Source organism: Entelurus aequoreus, linkage group LG12, assembly GCF_033978785.1.
Source record: "Entelurus aequoreus isolate RoL-2023_Sb linkage group LG12, RoL_Eaeq_v1.1, whole genome shotgun sequence".
In the NCBI taxonomy this organism is placed as follows: domain Eukaryota; kingdom Metazoa; phylum Chordata; class Actinopteri; order Syngnathiformes; family Syngnathidae; genus Entelurus; species Entelurus aequoreus.
This window is the reverse complement of record NC_084742.1, coordinates 11,350,464-11,366,925: the sequence shown is the minus strand read 5'-3', so window position 1 is coordinate 11,366,925 and position 16,462 is coordinate 11,350,464. Positions and strand designations below refer to the sequence as shown.

The window sequence follows — 16,462 nt, the reverse complement described above, 5'->3', positions numbered from 1 at the left end:
ATAGCTGCAGTGGTCAAGAAAGGTCATAACAAACGCTACAAGACAATATCATTAGTTACAACACAACAACTTTATGCTCAGCAAGATTGCAAAAGCCACAACAAATACAAACTACACAACACAATAATATAATGCTGCAACACAACTTTAAGCCCAAAGACATTACTACAATGGAAGTGACAAGTTACAGCAATGCATCGACTTCCAAAACACAACATGGCAGATAAGGAGAAGTAAATTAACCAGAAACAAATAATTACGAGCGATCAAACAAGTAGGCTACGGAAATTAGGAAGCGAGGGACCAACACCATCGACAGGGATGCATACATACATGCATCCGCACACCTGAGACGTGGTCCATCATCGGCGACGCTAGTGCGCAGAACAGAATACACATGTAGCCCAGTCGTAGAACTTTATTTAGCAAGTAAATCCACTGTTAAAATGTTGGTTACTGTAGTTTTATGGAAAAATTCTTGAATATTGAAAATAAGAGTAGAAAAGTTTTTTTAAGGGTTTGGCTTGTTAATTCTACCTAAAGTGTTGTTTGCACTTTATTCAAATAAGATGTGAATGCATTGGCCAATAATTGATGTTTACTTACTTGTTTGTATTAGTTCATTAATACCTACTAAAGGTGGGGGAAATAATCGATTTTTAAATGCATCGCAATTCGGACATTGAAGATTATAGAATCTATTAGTAAACGTCAATAATTGATTGATTTATTGTAAATAAAGTAATGCAGACAGTTCTAAAATTTGGCTGACTGCAGCGAGCCACCTCACCGATAGATACGACCAGCTCCTTTACTGTTGGGCACTTATGGTCCAGTTTTGCACACATTTTCATCAATTTACCAAATTTGCCAATTTTACGGTTTCTTATTCCAAATGAATTCATTTTTTAAAGTTGCAAATGATAAACGCTTATTTAGTGAAACGAAAAGAAATGTAAAGCTGCATCGATATCAAAATTAAAGATGCATCAATAATCCATTTTTAATCGAATCGTAGCTCCTGGATGGTAATTGAATCGTGAGGTTCCCAAAGATTACTAATACCTACCGTATTTTTCAGACTATAAGGCACACTTAAAGTCTTTTCGTTTTCTCAAAAATTGGCAGTGCCTCTTTTAGCCCGGTGCGCCTAATGTACTTACTAATTTTGGTTGTGCTTCCCGACCTCGAAGCAATTTAATTTGGTACATGGTGTAATGATGAGCGTGACCGGTAGATGGCAGTCACACACACACTGCAAGATGACTCTAGCAAGCAAGCCCAAAACTTAGATTTTTCATTTTCATTGAGATTATACACAGAGCGCCCAAAAATCTGTCAATGTTTTAGTACGCACTGCTTAATGGATTGTCAGCACATTACGGCTACTGTAGTCATGCGTACTGTGCTTCAACACACGGTTATTATTATGATGTGTGTATAAGGACCCCAAAATGGTATCTATTTGGAGACATATTATCTGCTGTTTTGTTTCGACATATTATGCAAAACAAACTTTTCTTAGCTATTGGTTTCTGCTGTTGTGTATTTGGAGTCGGCATAAGTCCCAAAAATGTGCATGCGTTGGCCATTGTAGTCTGCTCCGTAGCCAATAAGCTCTTTCTTTTTCCTCTATCCTCTTGTGTGGCATTCATCTTAGGCTGTTGCCATTTGTAATCCAAAGTAGCGTACACTTCTAACTTGTATCTGTCAACTCGTTATGGAAGCGCTAAAAACTACTGGTACAACAAAGATGACGGGGAGAAGACGCCGTCAAAAGGGAGCCACATAAATGAGACCTACCCACAAAACGGCGCTCGGAAAGCGGCTTGAAGATGGTCTGTAAAACATAATCAATGCAACATTTTGACCAAAGAACCACCATTACATGTTATGTAGACCACAAGGAAGTGTTTTAAATGTAGGAAAAATAATCATATGACCCCATTTGGTGTGCCTTATAATCCGGTGCACCTTTTGTTGAATATAGACTTGAATAGACCCGCTAATCGGCAGTGCGCCTTAAAAACCAGTGCACCCTATGGTCCAGAAAATACTCTAATTCCCTTACAATAAATAATAGGAATATAGTAAACTTCACCTGTAGTGTCCAGTATACACTGGTTGAAAAAGTTACTGAATCAATTTCAACTCACTGAATCGTTTCGGATCATATCATTCCAAAAAATATATTGTCCCTGAATCGTTTTGGCAACCAGAAATTCCGAATCGAATCGTTGTTAAAACGTATTGTTACACACCCTAATAAAATATGTATTAACCGAAATTCATTTGCAGTGGGCTTCATACTGGAGAACAGCTAACTCTGAGGCCCACTGGCTAAACAGGTTTAAATGACATCGTGTTTGCTCCAGATTGACTCACTGCAGCGTTTGAGTGCTTCACTGTGAGCGCAAGAAAGGTCCTTTTATCAATCAAGTCTGTGTTTGCTCACTGTATTAAGTTTTTTTTGTGTACATCCTTTCCCCGGCCTTCACGTTTAGCCGAGCGCACTCCTTTTCATGCTGTTATAATGATGGAGAACGACACTCCAGTGCTGACAATAATTTCATAAGACCACCGACGGTCTGGTAAAGTCAAATCAATCTGCGTTGTTGTCTTCGGATAACTCGCTCTCAACACTTTGCTGCCAATAACAACACACTCCATCAAGCTAAGAGCTACGCTACTACAACAAAACCTTGCGCTTGTCCTGGAGGCACCATTAATTTTCAGGACGTGTAAATAAAGAATCCAGAAATGTTTAATGTTCATATTGTTTTCCTTCCACCATCCAAACTAGTTTAGATGCAGCCACTCTCTTCAGGTCCACCTGCGCCTGGAGACGTTCCCTCGGCATGCCTGAACACCCGCACACACTTACAGACGCGCATGCACACACACTGTCAGATAAGCTTAGTTAGGCCCGTGGAGATGCTCAGCAGCCTTGGCCATCTACGGCATTGCAAACCACCCAAATTTGGACAAGGGTTGCAGTCAGATGTGTGCCCTGAACGTGAGGCCACTCTGTGTGTGTGTGTGTGTGTGTGTGTGTGTGTGTGTGTGTGTGTGTGTGTGTGTGTGTGTGTGTGTGTGTGTGTGTGTGTGTGTGTGTGTGTGTGTGTGTGTGTGTGTGTGTGTGTGTGTGTGTGTGTGTGTGTGTGTGTGTGTGTGTGTGTGTGTGTGTGTGTGTGTGTGTGTGTCTGTTGTCAATGAGTTTGTTGTCATAGCAACCCCAGGAGAGAGAGAGAGACAGTCCAGGCGCTGTGTTGAAGCATTGTGGGTGAGCAGGATTTTATTAGTGGTATTTGCAATATCCAGTATCTAGCATGTGGAGATACTGTATGACTCCATGAGTTGTTTTTATAACCTGAGTGAATTTTACACAGCAGAATCATGCTGCGTGTGAAAGATAGTTTCTCCTTCATGCAACGGCCTTATCCCTGTCCCGTTTTTCTCACTACTTCCATAGGCGTGCATAGACGACAATGTCGACATGGTGACTTTCCTGGTGGCCCACGGAGCAGGCATCAACCAGCCTGACAACGAGGGCTGGATCCCACTGCACGCCGCCGCCTCCTGCGGATACCTCGACATCGCAGAGTGAGTCAATCGCGTACAAAAACACAGTATAAGGTTTGCCTGTAATGTCTCGTTTTTGGAGCATCAGCTATTGGCATGGGTCAGCTGCACTTTCTAGAGTGATATCATTGAATATGGGAGCAGATCGGGGTCATCCTATTGAAAACGGGGTCGTGCTTTCCCCGCCCTAACTCCTTTTCAGGGAAGAAGATCTGTTGCGTCTACAGATAACAACACCGGTGTTATCAGAGGATATTCAAACAGACTAAAAGAGGGCCCAGAAGAGCACAGCTCCCATTTCCCTGCACATTGGGAGTGTGCCATGACCTGATTTACTGCTGCAGCCACGCTACACATTTTGTCTGACACCTTTTTGCAAATATACAGTGAGTGAGGACAAACTAAACCAAACATCAGGTGGCGTAACCACTCGTCAGAGCGACAGGAAGAAAACAAGAAGTCGCGGCACACAAGTGAAAGCAAAGGTCAAGTGGCTGATCAGACTAGCTGGTGACTAATGGAGACATGGTGTCATGGAGAGAGCGCTCTGCAATCTCATGTGGGTGGAGAGTTCTCAACAGGCCCGCTTCAGTCCAAGAAGCTTCTATTACAGTCTCATCAAAGGGTTAGGACGATAGCAAACAATGGTCTTTCAGAAGAGTTCCAAAACATCCAATGAGAGATGTAGCCGCAAAAGTTTAACAATAACTACTTTTTGGCACATTATAGGTCCTTTTCCACTAAAGGTTCAGGAACCTTAATTTCCTGTAACCTTTAATTCCTAGAACTATAGGTTCCTGTAGACCTGTGTTTTGAGTTTCCACAGTATTGTACAGTTCAGGGTAGGACTGGGCGATACGGACGAAGAAGTATATCTCGATATATTTTTACTTAAACTCGATATTCGATATATATCTCAATATATTTTTCGGTAAAAATATACATATAAGATATTCATTTTTGAGCGATATTCACTGAAATTGAACTGAATGACAACTACTGTAAACAGTCAGTGGCACTTTTATTAACCCAGTTAGTCAAGATGGGTATTAACCGCACAAAAAAAAACTGTTTAAGTAGCACAGAATTACATAACATAAATAAAATAGAAAAATATTCTTTCTACATAAAATAAATAACATAGCTGTGCAAATAATACAAAATGTATCAAACTCAGATAAAAAATATATTGGCAGGAAGGCACTTTCTAATACCCAGTCAACGATGTATTGTCCTGTCACACACGTACGGTTCTGGTCAGCGGCAAGTAAGTGACTTTACTTAAGTGTGCGGCTATGATCTTCCTCACTTCGGTATACATTTTTGGCAGCATTTCTCGTGCGAAATATGCCCGGCTTGGCAACTGGAGAACAGTTTTGATTTGGGCTTACATGGTAAACAACTCAAATGAATGTTTTATCGAGACGTATACATATGTCCAAATGTGGCCAAGTAGACTCATTGTGGGTTTCCTGGACGTCTACATTGCTAAAAGAAAAATCTAAAGAAGAGAATCTCTCTGCCATATTCCACTAGTTTTCTTAATATATAAATCGCCCGCTTGAATAATCCCTCTTCTCTTCTACGACTCTCTCGTCGTCATTTGGGATGTTGGGAACTGCACCTTTTTTGGAATTTTACCTATCGATCACAATCATTATGAAAGACAAGACGACGAACGTTTTATGTTTTTTTTTTTTTTTGCTTTGTATCATTTAAAAATTGGCTCGTTCTAGGTGGCTAGCAATGCAGCTAATGAGAGCAATCAATTCTACCTCTAAATCACTTTAAAAATGCAATAAAAACCATCAACAATACTTAATTTACGTTCCGTAACCTGTATAATAACCGAGTTGTAGCGATATTGTTATTGTAAGAGCGAACACTGAGGAACTCCTTTTTTCAATCGTAGTAACACATCAGCGTGCTACGGTATAAGCTGTAAAAGCTAATTACACCAAGAGATAAGCTAGCTTTTACAACAACACTAAATGCATTTGAGTTTGTAATGCACAACACTGCGATACGACACCAATTTGTACTGACTGAAAAATATGAACATTCATATTACAGTATCTGTAAAGCAGACCTGGGCATTCTGCGGCCCGCGGGCCGCATCCGGCCCTTTTTACGTCCCTGTCCGGCCCGCGTGAGGCCAATTATAAATTACAAAATAAATTTTAAAAAGTATCTATTTCGAGTGTGCTATACAACGGTGCTGCTTTTGTTTTGAAAAGCATTATTTGTATTACTTCCGTGTGGACGTATGCTCGTGCGCGCAGCGGCAATCACAAATACAAAATCAATTTAAAAAAACATATTTGTCGTGCGTGCAATACAACTGTGCTGCTTTTATTTTGAAAAGTGTTATATGTGCGTAATCCTGTGAGGGAAGGCGCACAGCGACAAGTGATGCCCGGTTATCCCCGAGACGCTAAAAAGAGAAAAGTTGATGACGAATGGCGTGTTTTAAAAAAGACATGGACTGCCAAGTAAAGGTAAAGCCGTGTGCTTATTTGTGGTACACACGTTGCTGTGTTTAAAGAATATAGTGTAACGACCTGCTGAAGTAGATGTTGTCTTCTTGAGTTGTGTAAATGAGAAGTGAGGAGACGTGCGTGTGGAAGGAACGAGATATGTTGAGCTGTGTTAGTATAGCTTGCTCAATAAAAGTTTAAAAATTGCGTCAGACTTGCTGTGCACTTCTTCTGGACGCTACAAATGGTGTCAGAAGTCAAACTTTGCGCATACTGCGCTGCTTGTGTGCTACGTCATCGGGAGGTACGTGCCACGTGAGGAGCTCGCCGCAAAGAGAGAGAGAGACAGAGAGAGAGAGAGAGACAGCGTTTACAGGTGCAGCCACGCTGCTTGCCACGGGGGGAATTCCGCCCTCAACGAAGACTCCCAGGTTTGATGGCAAGGCGAACTGGGAGGCATTTCATCCCACTTGTGACATCAATTGTAGCGTCCGGAAGAAGTGCACACCAAGTCTGACGCTCTTTTTAAACTTTTATTGAGCATGCTATACTAACACAGCTCAACTTATCTCGTTCTTTCCAAAAGGAAAACCACTCATTTCCGCAACAGCAACGCTTCTTCCTTCTTCGCCAATCACCTTACAGACGTGCTACGTTCACAACAAAGAGGATGCAGGATGAAGTGACAGAAATTGAAATTTTTGTATTGTAATATACATCAGGAAGTGTTGTGTAAGAAAGTGTTAAAAATAAAACCATCAAAAGCCATCTGCTTTTGTATAAAGATAAGTTAGGTTAAATGAAAATATTATTATTATTATTATTATCTATCTTACGGTATATAAAAAATAATTTGTGCAAAATTTAATTGAAATATTGTCGGTGTGGCCCTCCAGCAGTGCTCGGGTTGCTCATGCGGCCCCCGGTAAAAATTAATTGCCCACCCCTGCTGTAAAGGGTTAGCCCGCATTTCATGTTTTGTATGTACACAGCTAAGCTAGCCAGACAGCGTTTGTACTGAAGTTGTACGAACACGTGTGGCGTGCTGCTTGTATTATGATCGATATTAAAGTGACTCACTCGATGGACCGTTGTTCGTCTGGTCCAACTGGCCGTGGACGTTTCCTGCTGATTTTGGGTAAGCAATTTATGTCGAAATAGCTTTGCTCCAAATTCCTTATTTATAGCGTCAACTTCGCTGTATCCCCCTCTCCCGGCTTCTGTCTGCTTCAACGTCTCACTCTTCCTTCGTGCTTGCTTCTATAAGCAGCAGTACATTTTGATACAAAATTATAAGGTTGTAAATCCTCATTTGTCCAAAAACAGTAGTTTTCGTTGTCTGTTGCCAAGTCTGATTAGAACATACACTCGTGTTTGATTCCGTAAGTAGGAACACGCATGTTGCCAGAAGTCAAACATGCGCTGCTATGGAAACCGAGATCAATGCGCAAAAGTCAGTCCCGGAAATTATTAAAATTATCAAAATTAAAACATGCTACATATTGTTATTAATGTGTCTGTTACTACATTATATATAGACTTGCAGTATGTATATACAAACTCCGTTTCCATATGAGTTGGGAAATTGTGTTAGATGTAAATATAAACGGAGTACAATGATTTGCATATCCTTTTCAACCCATATTCAATTGAATGTACTACAAAGACAAGATATTTGATGTTCAAACTCATGAACTTTATTTTTTTTTGCAAATAATAATTAACTTAGAATTTCATGGCTGCAACACGTGCCAAAGTAGTTGGGAAAGGGCATGTTCACCACTGTGTTACATGGCCTTTCCTTTTAACAACACTCAGTAAACGTTTGGGAACTGAGGAGACACATTTTTTAAGCTTCTCAGGTGGAATTCTTTCCCATTCCCGCTTGATGTACAGCTTAAGTTGTTCAACAGTCCGGGGGTCTCCGTTGTGGTATTTTAGGCTTCATAATGCGCCACACATTTTCAATGGGAGACAGGTCTGGACTACAGGCAGGCCAGTCTAGTACCCGCACTCTTTTACTATGAAGCCACGTTGATGTAACACGTGGCTTGGCATTGTCTTGCTGAAATAAGCAGGGGCGTCCATGGTAACGTTGCTTGGATGACAACATATGCTGCTCCAAAACCTGTATGTACCTTTCAGCATTAATGGCGCCTTCACAGATGTGTAAGTTACCCATGTCTTGGGCACTAATACACCCCCAAAAGGCCAAAAAGATATGGCCGAAGACATCATGAATAGTCCAGCTGTGATTCAATGCCCTGAGATAGGGATGGGCGATAGGGGCTAAAATCTATATTGTGATTTATTTTGTAGCCTTCTTTGATAAATATACATATCACAATATATTATTTAGTAAATAAATTATATAACCATTTCAAAACAAATTACAAAGGCTGCTAATTTGGCTGCTAACATATTGCCTTATTCCCAGTTTATTTTTCTCAAAACTGTTATTAATCTACTTGCTAATTTACTGTTAATTACTGATTACTGTATACTAGGGGTGTAACGGTACGTGTATTTGTATCGAACCGTTTCGGTACGGGGGTTCCGGTTCGGTTCGAAGGTGTACCGAACAAGTTTCCACACGGACATATTAAGTAGCGCACCGTACGTTGTGTAAACAATGCACACTGAGGCACAACACACGGCATGCTAGCAACGACCAGGCTACGACAACATATAAAAGCCAGAGCTGGAAGACCCTCCTGCCTCGTTAAGATCTCCCGTTTGGGAACACTTCGGGTGCGGAGGACGGAGGTTTGACGACATTGTTCAGCAGCGGTAGGGTATGCTTCTGCCAACACGTCAAATATGCTAACCCATTTGAAGCGGCACCAACCCCAAGTGAACATCGCTTCAACAAAGATAAAGACGAGCAAACAGCTCCCACCTCTTACTGCCAAGTTAGCCACGCTGGGGGGGGGGGGGGACGAAAAGTTAATCTGAGGCTGAGTTGACTTGAAACTGTTTAATGTTGCACTTTTTATAAGTAGAAGAAACGTTTTGTCATTTTATTTAATCTGAGCAACAACTTGAGGCAGTTTAACGTTGATTAACGTGGACCCCGACTTAAACAAGTTGAAAAACTTATTGGGGTGTTACCATTTAGTGGTCAATTGTACGGAATATGTACTGTACTGTGCAATCTACTAATAAAAGTCTCAATCAATCAATCAATCAATCAAAAAAAGCACTTTATATGTAGAAAGGTTTTGTTAAAAAAACATTCTGAGCCTTATCTTACTTAGTTTTTATTTTATATATGTTGACCACATTAACCCTGGCAATGGACCTTGTGTGTGTATATGTATGTTATGTGCCATTGTTTACAAATTTGGTAAATAAATAACCAAAAAATGTATATTTTGTTTTCTTACTGTACCGAAAATGAACCGAACCGTGACCTCTAACCCGAGGTACGTACCTATCCGAAATTTTTGTGTACCGTTTCACCCCTACCTTATACTGTAACATATTTCTAGCTACACCTCTATTAAAATTAAATGAACACTTGATGTTCTGTTTGGATACTGTGCATTAGTTTTAGGCGATACTACAAATTTGGGCATCAATTCAATACCAAGTAGATATAGGGGCAGTATTGGTCATAACAATGCAGATACTGATAGAGTACTTGAAATTTTCATGATCATTGAATGATTAAGTTTAGTTTTTTGCCATTAACATCCCCTTGTGTCCGGGGACTTATTTATTGTGTTTGTCAACAATAACAAAAACGACAAAAGGTTTGTTTGACAATATAAAAATATCAGTCTAATCGCTGCAGTATAGATTATTATACTTGGTATTGTTACAGTCTATATTTGTATCAATCCGCCCACCTTTGTTTACTTACATTCAAGAACTCTATTTTAAGGTTGGCATATATTTCTAGTGTGTGACATGTTTAGCTCTTCCTTGTCCCCCAGGAATGATACTTGTAATAAACTTAGTTTATTTGCCACCTTAAAGGCTAAAATTGCTGACTTAGAAGTGGCTTTGCACCGTGGAGGGGCGTTAATCGCTAATAAGGGCCCTACAGTGCGCTGAGGATGTGTTTGTTCGCTTGTCGCTGGCAGATTTGCAGGAAACCGCTAGAATGTGAAGTAAATTACATTTATTAAGCGCTTTTTCTCAAATGACTCAAAGCGCTTTACACTGTGAAACCCAATATCTAAGTTACATTTAAACTAGTGTTGGTGGCACTGGGAGCAGGTGGGTAAAGTGTCTTGCCCAAGGACACAACGGCAGTGACTAGGATGGCGGAAGCGGGGATCGAACCTGCAACCCTCAAGTTGCTGGCACGGCCGCTCTACCAATCAAGCTATACCGTCATCTGTACCGAGGATGTCGTTGTGGCTTGTACAGCCCTTTGAGACACTTGTGATTTAGGGCTATATAAATAAACATTGATTGATTGATTGATCTCATCAACATGCATTATTATGATATAACGACAGTATTAAAACCTCTATTCCCGGCCAAATTTATATAATTTTACCATCTATCGCGCAACCCTATCTTGAGAACACAACAACCTTAAAAATAAGAATATTCACAGACACGGCTGGCGGAAGAATTCCAAACCCACAAAACATCCAATGAGAGTTGCTAACACAACAAGACGAACAAAACTCACTTTGGATCATATTTACATGCCTTTGCATTGTCAAAAGTTCTGAGGGGTATGACTACTAACACCATTTTGTTGTGGCGGTATAATAATATTAATGCATATTAGGTATATTAATGGTCCGAAATCGTTAAGCGTATGTATTTCCACACAAGACTAAAAGCTTTTAGCGTATTAATGTCTAAATATATTTATGCAGTAGAAGTAAAATTATGCAACAGCTTGAGTAAGGGAGTTAAATAATGTTCTAATGTGAGTCTGTCAAAGAAAATGTACAAGCAAAGAAAGTAAAGCAAGCAGGATGTGTTATTTTTCCTGAATTAATTCATTATTTGATAAGCTATGATCTATCAGTAAGTTGTTATTTATTTACTCATTATACAATGTTTCTTAGGGACGCGCCGATCGATTGGCCACAGATCAGTATTGGCAATTTTTTCATGAAAAATCTTTCAATGCAGATCACAAAAGCCGATCATCTCTGGCTGATGCTTTAAAGGCCTACTGAAATGCGATTTTCTTATTTAAACGGGGATAGCAGGTCCATTCTATGTGTCATACTTGATCATTTCACGATATTGCCATATTTTTTCTGAAAGGATTTAGTAGAGAACATTGACGATAAAGTTCGCAACTTTTGGTCCCTGATAAAAAAGCCTTGCCTCTACCGGAAGTAGCAGACGATATGCGCGTGACGTCACCGGTTGTGGAGCTCCTCACATCTGCACATTGTTTACAATCATGGCCACCAGCAGCAAGAGCGAAAGTGACGATTTCCCCATTAATTTGAGCGAGGATGTAAGATTCGTGGATGAGGATAGTGAGAGTGAAGGACTAGAGGGCAGTGGAAGCGATTCAGATAGGGAAGATGCTGTGAGAGGCGGGTGGGACCTGATATTCAGCTGGGAATGACTAAAACAGTAAATAAACACAAGACATATATATATACTCTATTAGCCACAACACAACCAGGCTTATATTTAATATGCCACAAATTAATCCCGCATAACAAATACCTCCCCCCTCCCGTCCATATAACCCGCCAATACAAATCAAACACCTGCACAACACACTCAATCCCACAGCCCAAAGTACCGTTCACCTCCCCAAAGTTCATACAGCACATATATTTCCCCAAAGTCCCCAAAGTTACGTACGTGACATGCACATAGCGGCACGCACGTACGGGCAAGCAATCAAATGTTTGGAAGCTCCGGCTGCGTACTCACAGTACCGCGTCTGCGTATCCAACTCAAAGTCCTCCTGGTAAGGGTCTCTGTTGTCCCAGTTCTCCACAGGCCAATGGTAAAGCTTGACTGTCATCTTTCGGGAATGTAAACAATGAAACATCGGCTGTGTTTGTGTTGCTGCAGCCGGCCGAAATACACCGCTTCCCACCTACAGCTTTCTTCTTTGCTGTCTCCATTGTTCATTGAACAAATTGCAAAAGATTCACCAACACAGATGTCCAGAATACTGTGGAATTTTGCGATGAAAACAGACTTAATAGCTGGCCACAATGCTGTCCCAAAATGTCCTCTACAATCCGTGACGTCACGCGCAGGCGTCATCATACCGAGACGTTTTCAGCAGGATATTTCGCGCGAAATTTAAAATTGCACTTTAGTAAGCTAACCCGGCCGTATTGGCATGTGTTGCAATGTTAAGATTTCATCATTGATAAATAAACTATCAGACTGTGTGGTCTGTAGTAGTGGGTTTCAGTAGGCCTTTAATTATTTTGTCTGGGTGACAGTCGGCTAACAGCTAGCTGTGTATGTCCATACACATTGTGGAGCCACTCCCCTAAGTTAAGAAATCCTCAGCTTCATTGTGGCAAGACTGCATTTCTTAATAACTTAATATCGTCAAGGAGCAGTATCACTGGTGAAAGCAGCTATTAACACGTAGATTAATTAGAGTCTAGAGAGGATAATACAACAGCAACTGTTGGGCTCTTTTAGAGTGTTGCAACCAGGCTTACACTTAAGGGATTGGTAGATCGAATCTTTAATACCAAGGGTAGCAGCATGATTGATTAGATGGGGTTTTTTTTTCAGATTTTTTTTCTCTTTCTCAAAATATTTTTGTTTGTTTTTGTTAACGTTGACAAACTTCGGAAATAAGCACCTGGACACAGGAGGGCTTTGAGGGCAAACATTTAGTTATTTAAGTTAGTATGTAATAATGTTTTATTGTCTACAACTAACTCTTTGTGATCGGTATCTGCTAATTTCACTCAGACAATTGAAATCGGCAGCCTAAAATTCCTGGTTTCTGTCAGTAACTAGTATGCCTGTATTTATTTTAATAATTATGAGGTAAAGTACTACTATATATATATCTTAAAATAGTAAAATGTTAAACACAAGACATAGCAGACTTTCAGTAATGGCTAAAACATGTAGAAGGTGTAGGATTAAATGAGCTTTGCTTCTTGCTATCCCCTTTCGGACATGTTGATTCGTGCAAGCGTAAAAGTGATGTATTTCTATGCAACTTTGTTACTGAAATGAACTAAACCGTTACCATAAATGACTGCTTGGAAGAAGTGCTGCTTCTGTTCTCTAATGATTTAGCTCTTGTGTCTACGAGTTATTCAACGCAAGTTGAAGACTGTAGCAGTTGACAAAGTGATTATCCATTCTAATAGCTCCTACTGAGGTGTCGCATAGCAAGCGGTACAGGTGGCGGTGCGGCGCCCTGTTGTCGCTGGCAGTGGCACAAAAACAACATGACGGAGCCTCCTCAAAAGTTTACTTTCCTGATGCCTGTGTCACTGCTCAAGTATCAGTGCATGTCCGCTTCACGTTTGAAATGTCTTGCTATGTTGTTGTTGGCAGGTATCTCATTAGTCAGGGAGCCAACGTAGGAGTCGTAAACAGCGAGGGTGAAACGCCTCTGGACATTGCTGAGGAAGAGGCCATGGAAGAGCTCCTCCAGAATGAAATCAACCGGCAAGGTAAGACTTTTAAACATTAACCCATGCATTTAGTCTTATTTTCAAATTTAGCCCTTTGAAATAATTCTTACAGAAAAATACTGAGTATATTTCGGGAGGCTGTTTAAAGGTTAATCACGCTGTTTCTAAAAGTGGTAAGCATATACGGATTAGGGGCCCCATCAGTATGTCATGCATGTATGAATACGTTTCTCACTTCTCATTGACTGTCAGTCACTTGCTTTTTTTCCCCATTCGCTTGCATAACAGCAAGTTCTGTGTAAGCTGTGACGTCAGCCTTCTGGTGAAGATTCAAAACGGAAAAGTCAGGTCTTTCTCTTCTTGGTGTTCTCTTGTGATGATGAAACATCAACGTGACTCTGTCCCCAAGTCCCATGAAGGCATGCTTTGATAAATTTGCTGCCCATCAAACAACGTTTGGGATGATCAAGAGTAGAGCTGGGCGAGCGGGCAGTGTCCGAGATTCGCACTGTCTTGACCTTCTGATGGCATAGGCAAAAAGAACTTTCTGTCTTTTGGCAGGATTGTTAAAGTGCACCATGAGCCATTGCTGCTGAGGTTGGACACAGTAAGAACTACCTACAGGTTTTGTTTTTTGTTTTTAAAGATCCTGGACATTATGGGACAAAAAATGGCAACCTCTGTGGTCCTACAATCCTACCGAAGTGAAGCGGTTTTGCCTTTACCATGAGAAGAATGTATGCATGTTTGAGAGAAAACAACATGAAAGACAGATTTAAGTGCAGGTTTGGACTTTTTAAGCTAATCGTCCCAAACCTTTGAACTGATGAAGAGCCTGTTTGTGTTAATTTGCTTACTAGGGGTGTTCCGATGGCCTGCAATAAGCACAGAAAGTTGGTATTTTCTTATAAAGTAATTTACTAAAGGTAAACAAGTTAGGCTACTGGGAGCTAGCAGCTACACAACAGTTATGCACACAATAGCACACGAGCGAGACATACTTAACAATATTAATTTGTCAATAGTGCAATCTAAAACATCACATTTGACAATATAAACAAGTATCATATAATTATAGATGTGTATTAATTACAGATACACAGTTTCCAAGGCAGATGTGTATTAGAAAGCATTCCCCCAAAACGTATGCAGTAACAAACGTGTCCGCATCATTCTAGTTACTGCGTCGTAAGCTGAAATATTACTGCGGATGAGGTGTCGCCAAAAACAATTACCCCTCCATTTCTACTTAAAGGCATCAAAGGTCCATTCCAGACAGTATAAATATAAAATATTGATAAACAGGTCATTGTTTTTCATGCCTACCATTGTTCTTTAAGCAATTTTCCCTCGACTAAGCCTTTTCTAACATTCCACACTACAAAATAACAAGATTGTATGATTCCTGATGATAATAAGATTGTATAATTCCTGATGATATCATATCGGCCAATACTCAATGCTCCAATATTGGTATATTGGAAATACAATTTTTTCTTAGAACACCCCTTTTGCTAACTCTTATTTTTGTGTGTCATGCTTCTCTTCGATGCTCTACTTTCTGGTTCCAATACACCAGTGCAAAATCCTGAGTGTGTCAGGAATCTTTTTTTTTTGTTTTTGTTTTTTTGTTTGTTTTGTTTTTTGTCCTAGCCAGCTTCTCAGGCAAATCATATAGTTGATGTAGATGCCCATATCGGCTGTTCAGATTTACTTTACAAAAGAGAAGTGTAGGATACTTCTCTTGTTGCCTTATTTGTATTTGACTTTATTAAATGTATTTATATTATCATTTGGTGCAGCCGGGCCGGAGCAGGAGGGGATAGAAAGAGAAAAAAAGGAAGACAGAGGGGGGAATTGTGGGGACAAGAGGGGGATTAGACAGAGAGACAAAAACAACAACAGCAAACACAACAACAACAATAGAGCACATCAGCAAATACGACATGTACAAATATGATGGTAAAAGTAATAGCAAATAAGCAGTTAGCGAAAATAAAAAATAATACAGAAATGACAATGAGCATTATTACACTAAAAATTGAGCAATACAAATACCAATAGAAATAGCGCTATTGATAATGAACAATACCAATGCTTTACCTTTATTATCAACAATACAGTTGTTCAAATGCAACAATACATATACGTAATGATAACTTGAGATACGAAAGAATGCAGAAAAATGGAGGCGAAGAAAGAGAAGCAACCTACATTAACTTTGTAGATTGTTATAGTAACGATAGGTTAAGCTTTGTCAGAGTGCCATGTGTTATACCCAGTTTACCCTAGGGCAGGAATCTTTTTAAGATCTAATTAATTGCACGATACACAGCTCTCAAACGATTTGTAATGTCAACTTGACAAAATCTACTCTCTGCCCTTCAATGAATTGACTTACGCAGACAAGACATGCGCGCACCTGAGCAGCTGCCATCTTTCATTTTGTATTTCCTGATGATGCTTTGCTGCAACTTTTGGAGAGATGCCTCGTGTGTCTGTGTGTTCAAGAAAAAAGCAGCAGCATTATGCAACTGGCTGTTACGTAACACTTCTGTATGTTTGTAATGTGATTTTCTCCTTTTCAATGCATTCAACTTGTTAGCCGGCCGCCATTGCGCTTAGTCCTCGTCTGGCTTTCCTTGAAGTTGTCATGGAACGGCATGGAATCCTTCTCTTTATTAGCTCAGTCTAATCCTGGTGGAAGTAGTGGTGTGTTTGTCTTCACATATGTGTAAAACGTGGCCCCACCGACCGCTTCTGTAGTTTCATCAGCAACAGACGTACACTTTGTATATCGTCAAGGCGGCCTCTGCAGCGAGATGAGTCCTTTTTTGG

The 16,462-nt window shown here is 40.2% G+C and overlaps 1 protein-coding gene across 4 annotated transcripts in view; it reads left to right on the top strand.

Annotated features, from left to right (window-relative positions):
• The window catches only part of ppp1r12a (protein phosphatase 1, regulatory subunit 12A), a 75,207-nt gene that overhangs the window by 24,198 nt on the left and 34,547 nt on the right, over nt 1–16,462 (top strand). For all 4 annotated transcript variants that reach the window (XM_062064696.1, XM_062064694.1, XM_062064695.1 and 1 more), the window contains exons 2-3: nt 3,473–3,603; nt 13,545–13,663. In XM_062064696.1, the coding sequence (XP_061920680.1) occupies nt 3,473–3,603; nt 13,545–13,663 (250 nt within the window). The remainder of the gene's footprint in view (nt 1–3,472; nt 3,604–13,544; nt 13,664–16,462) is intronic.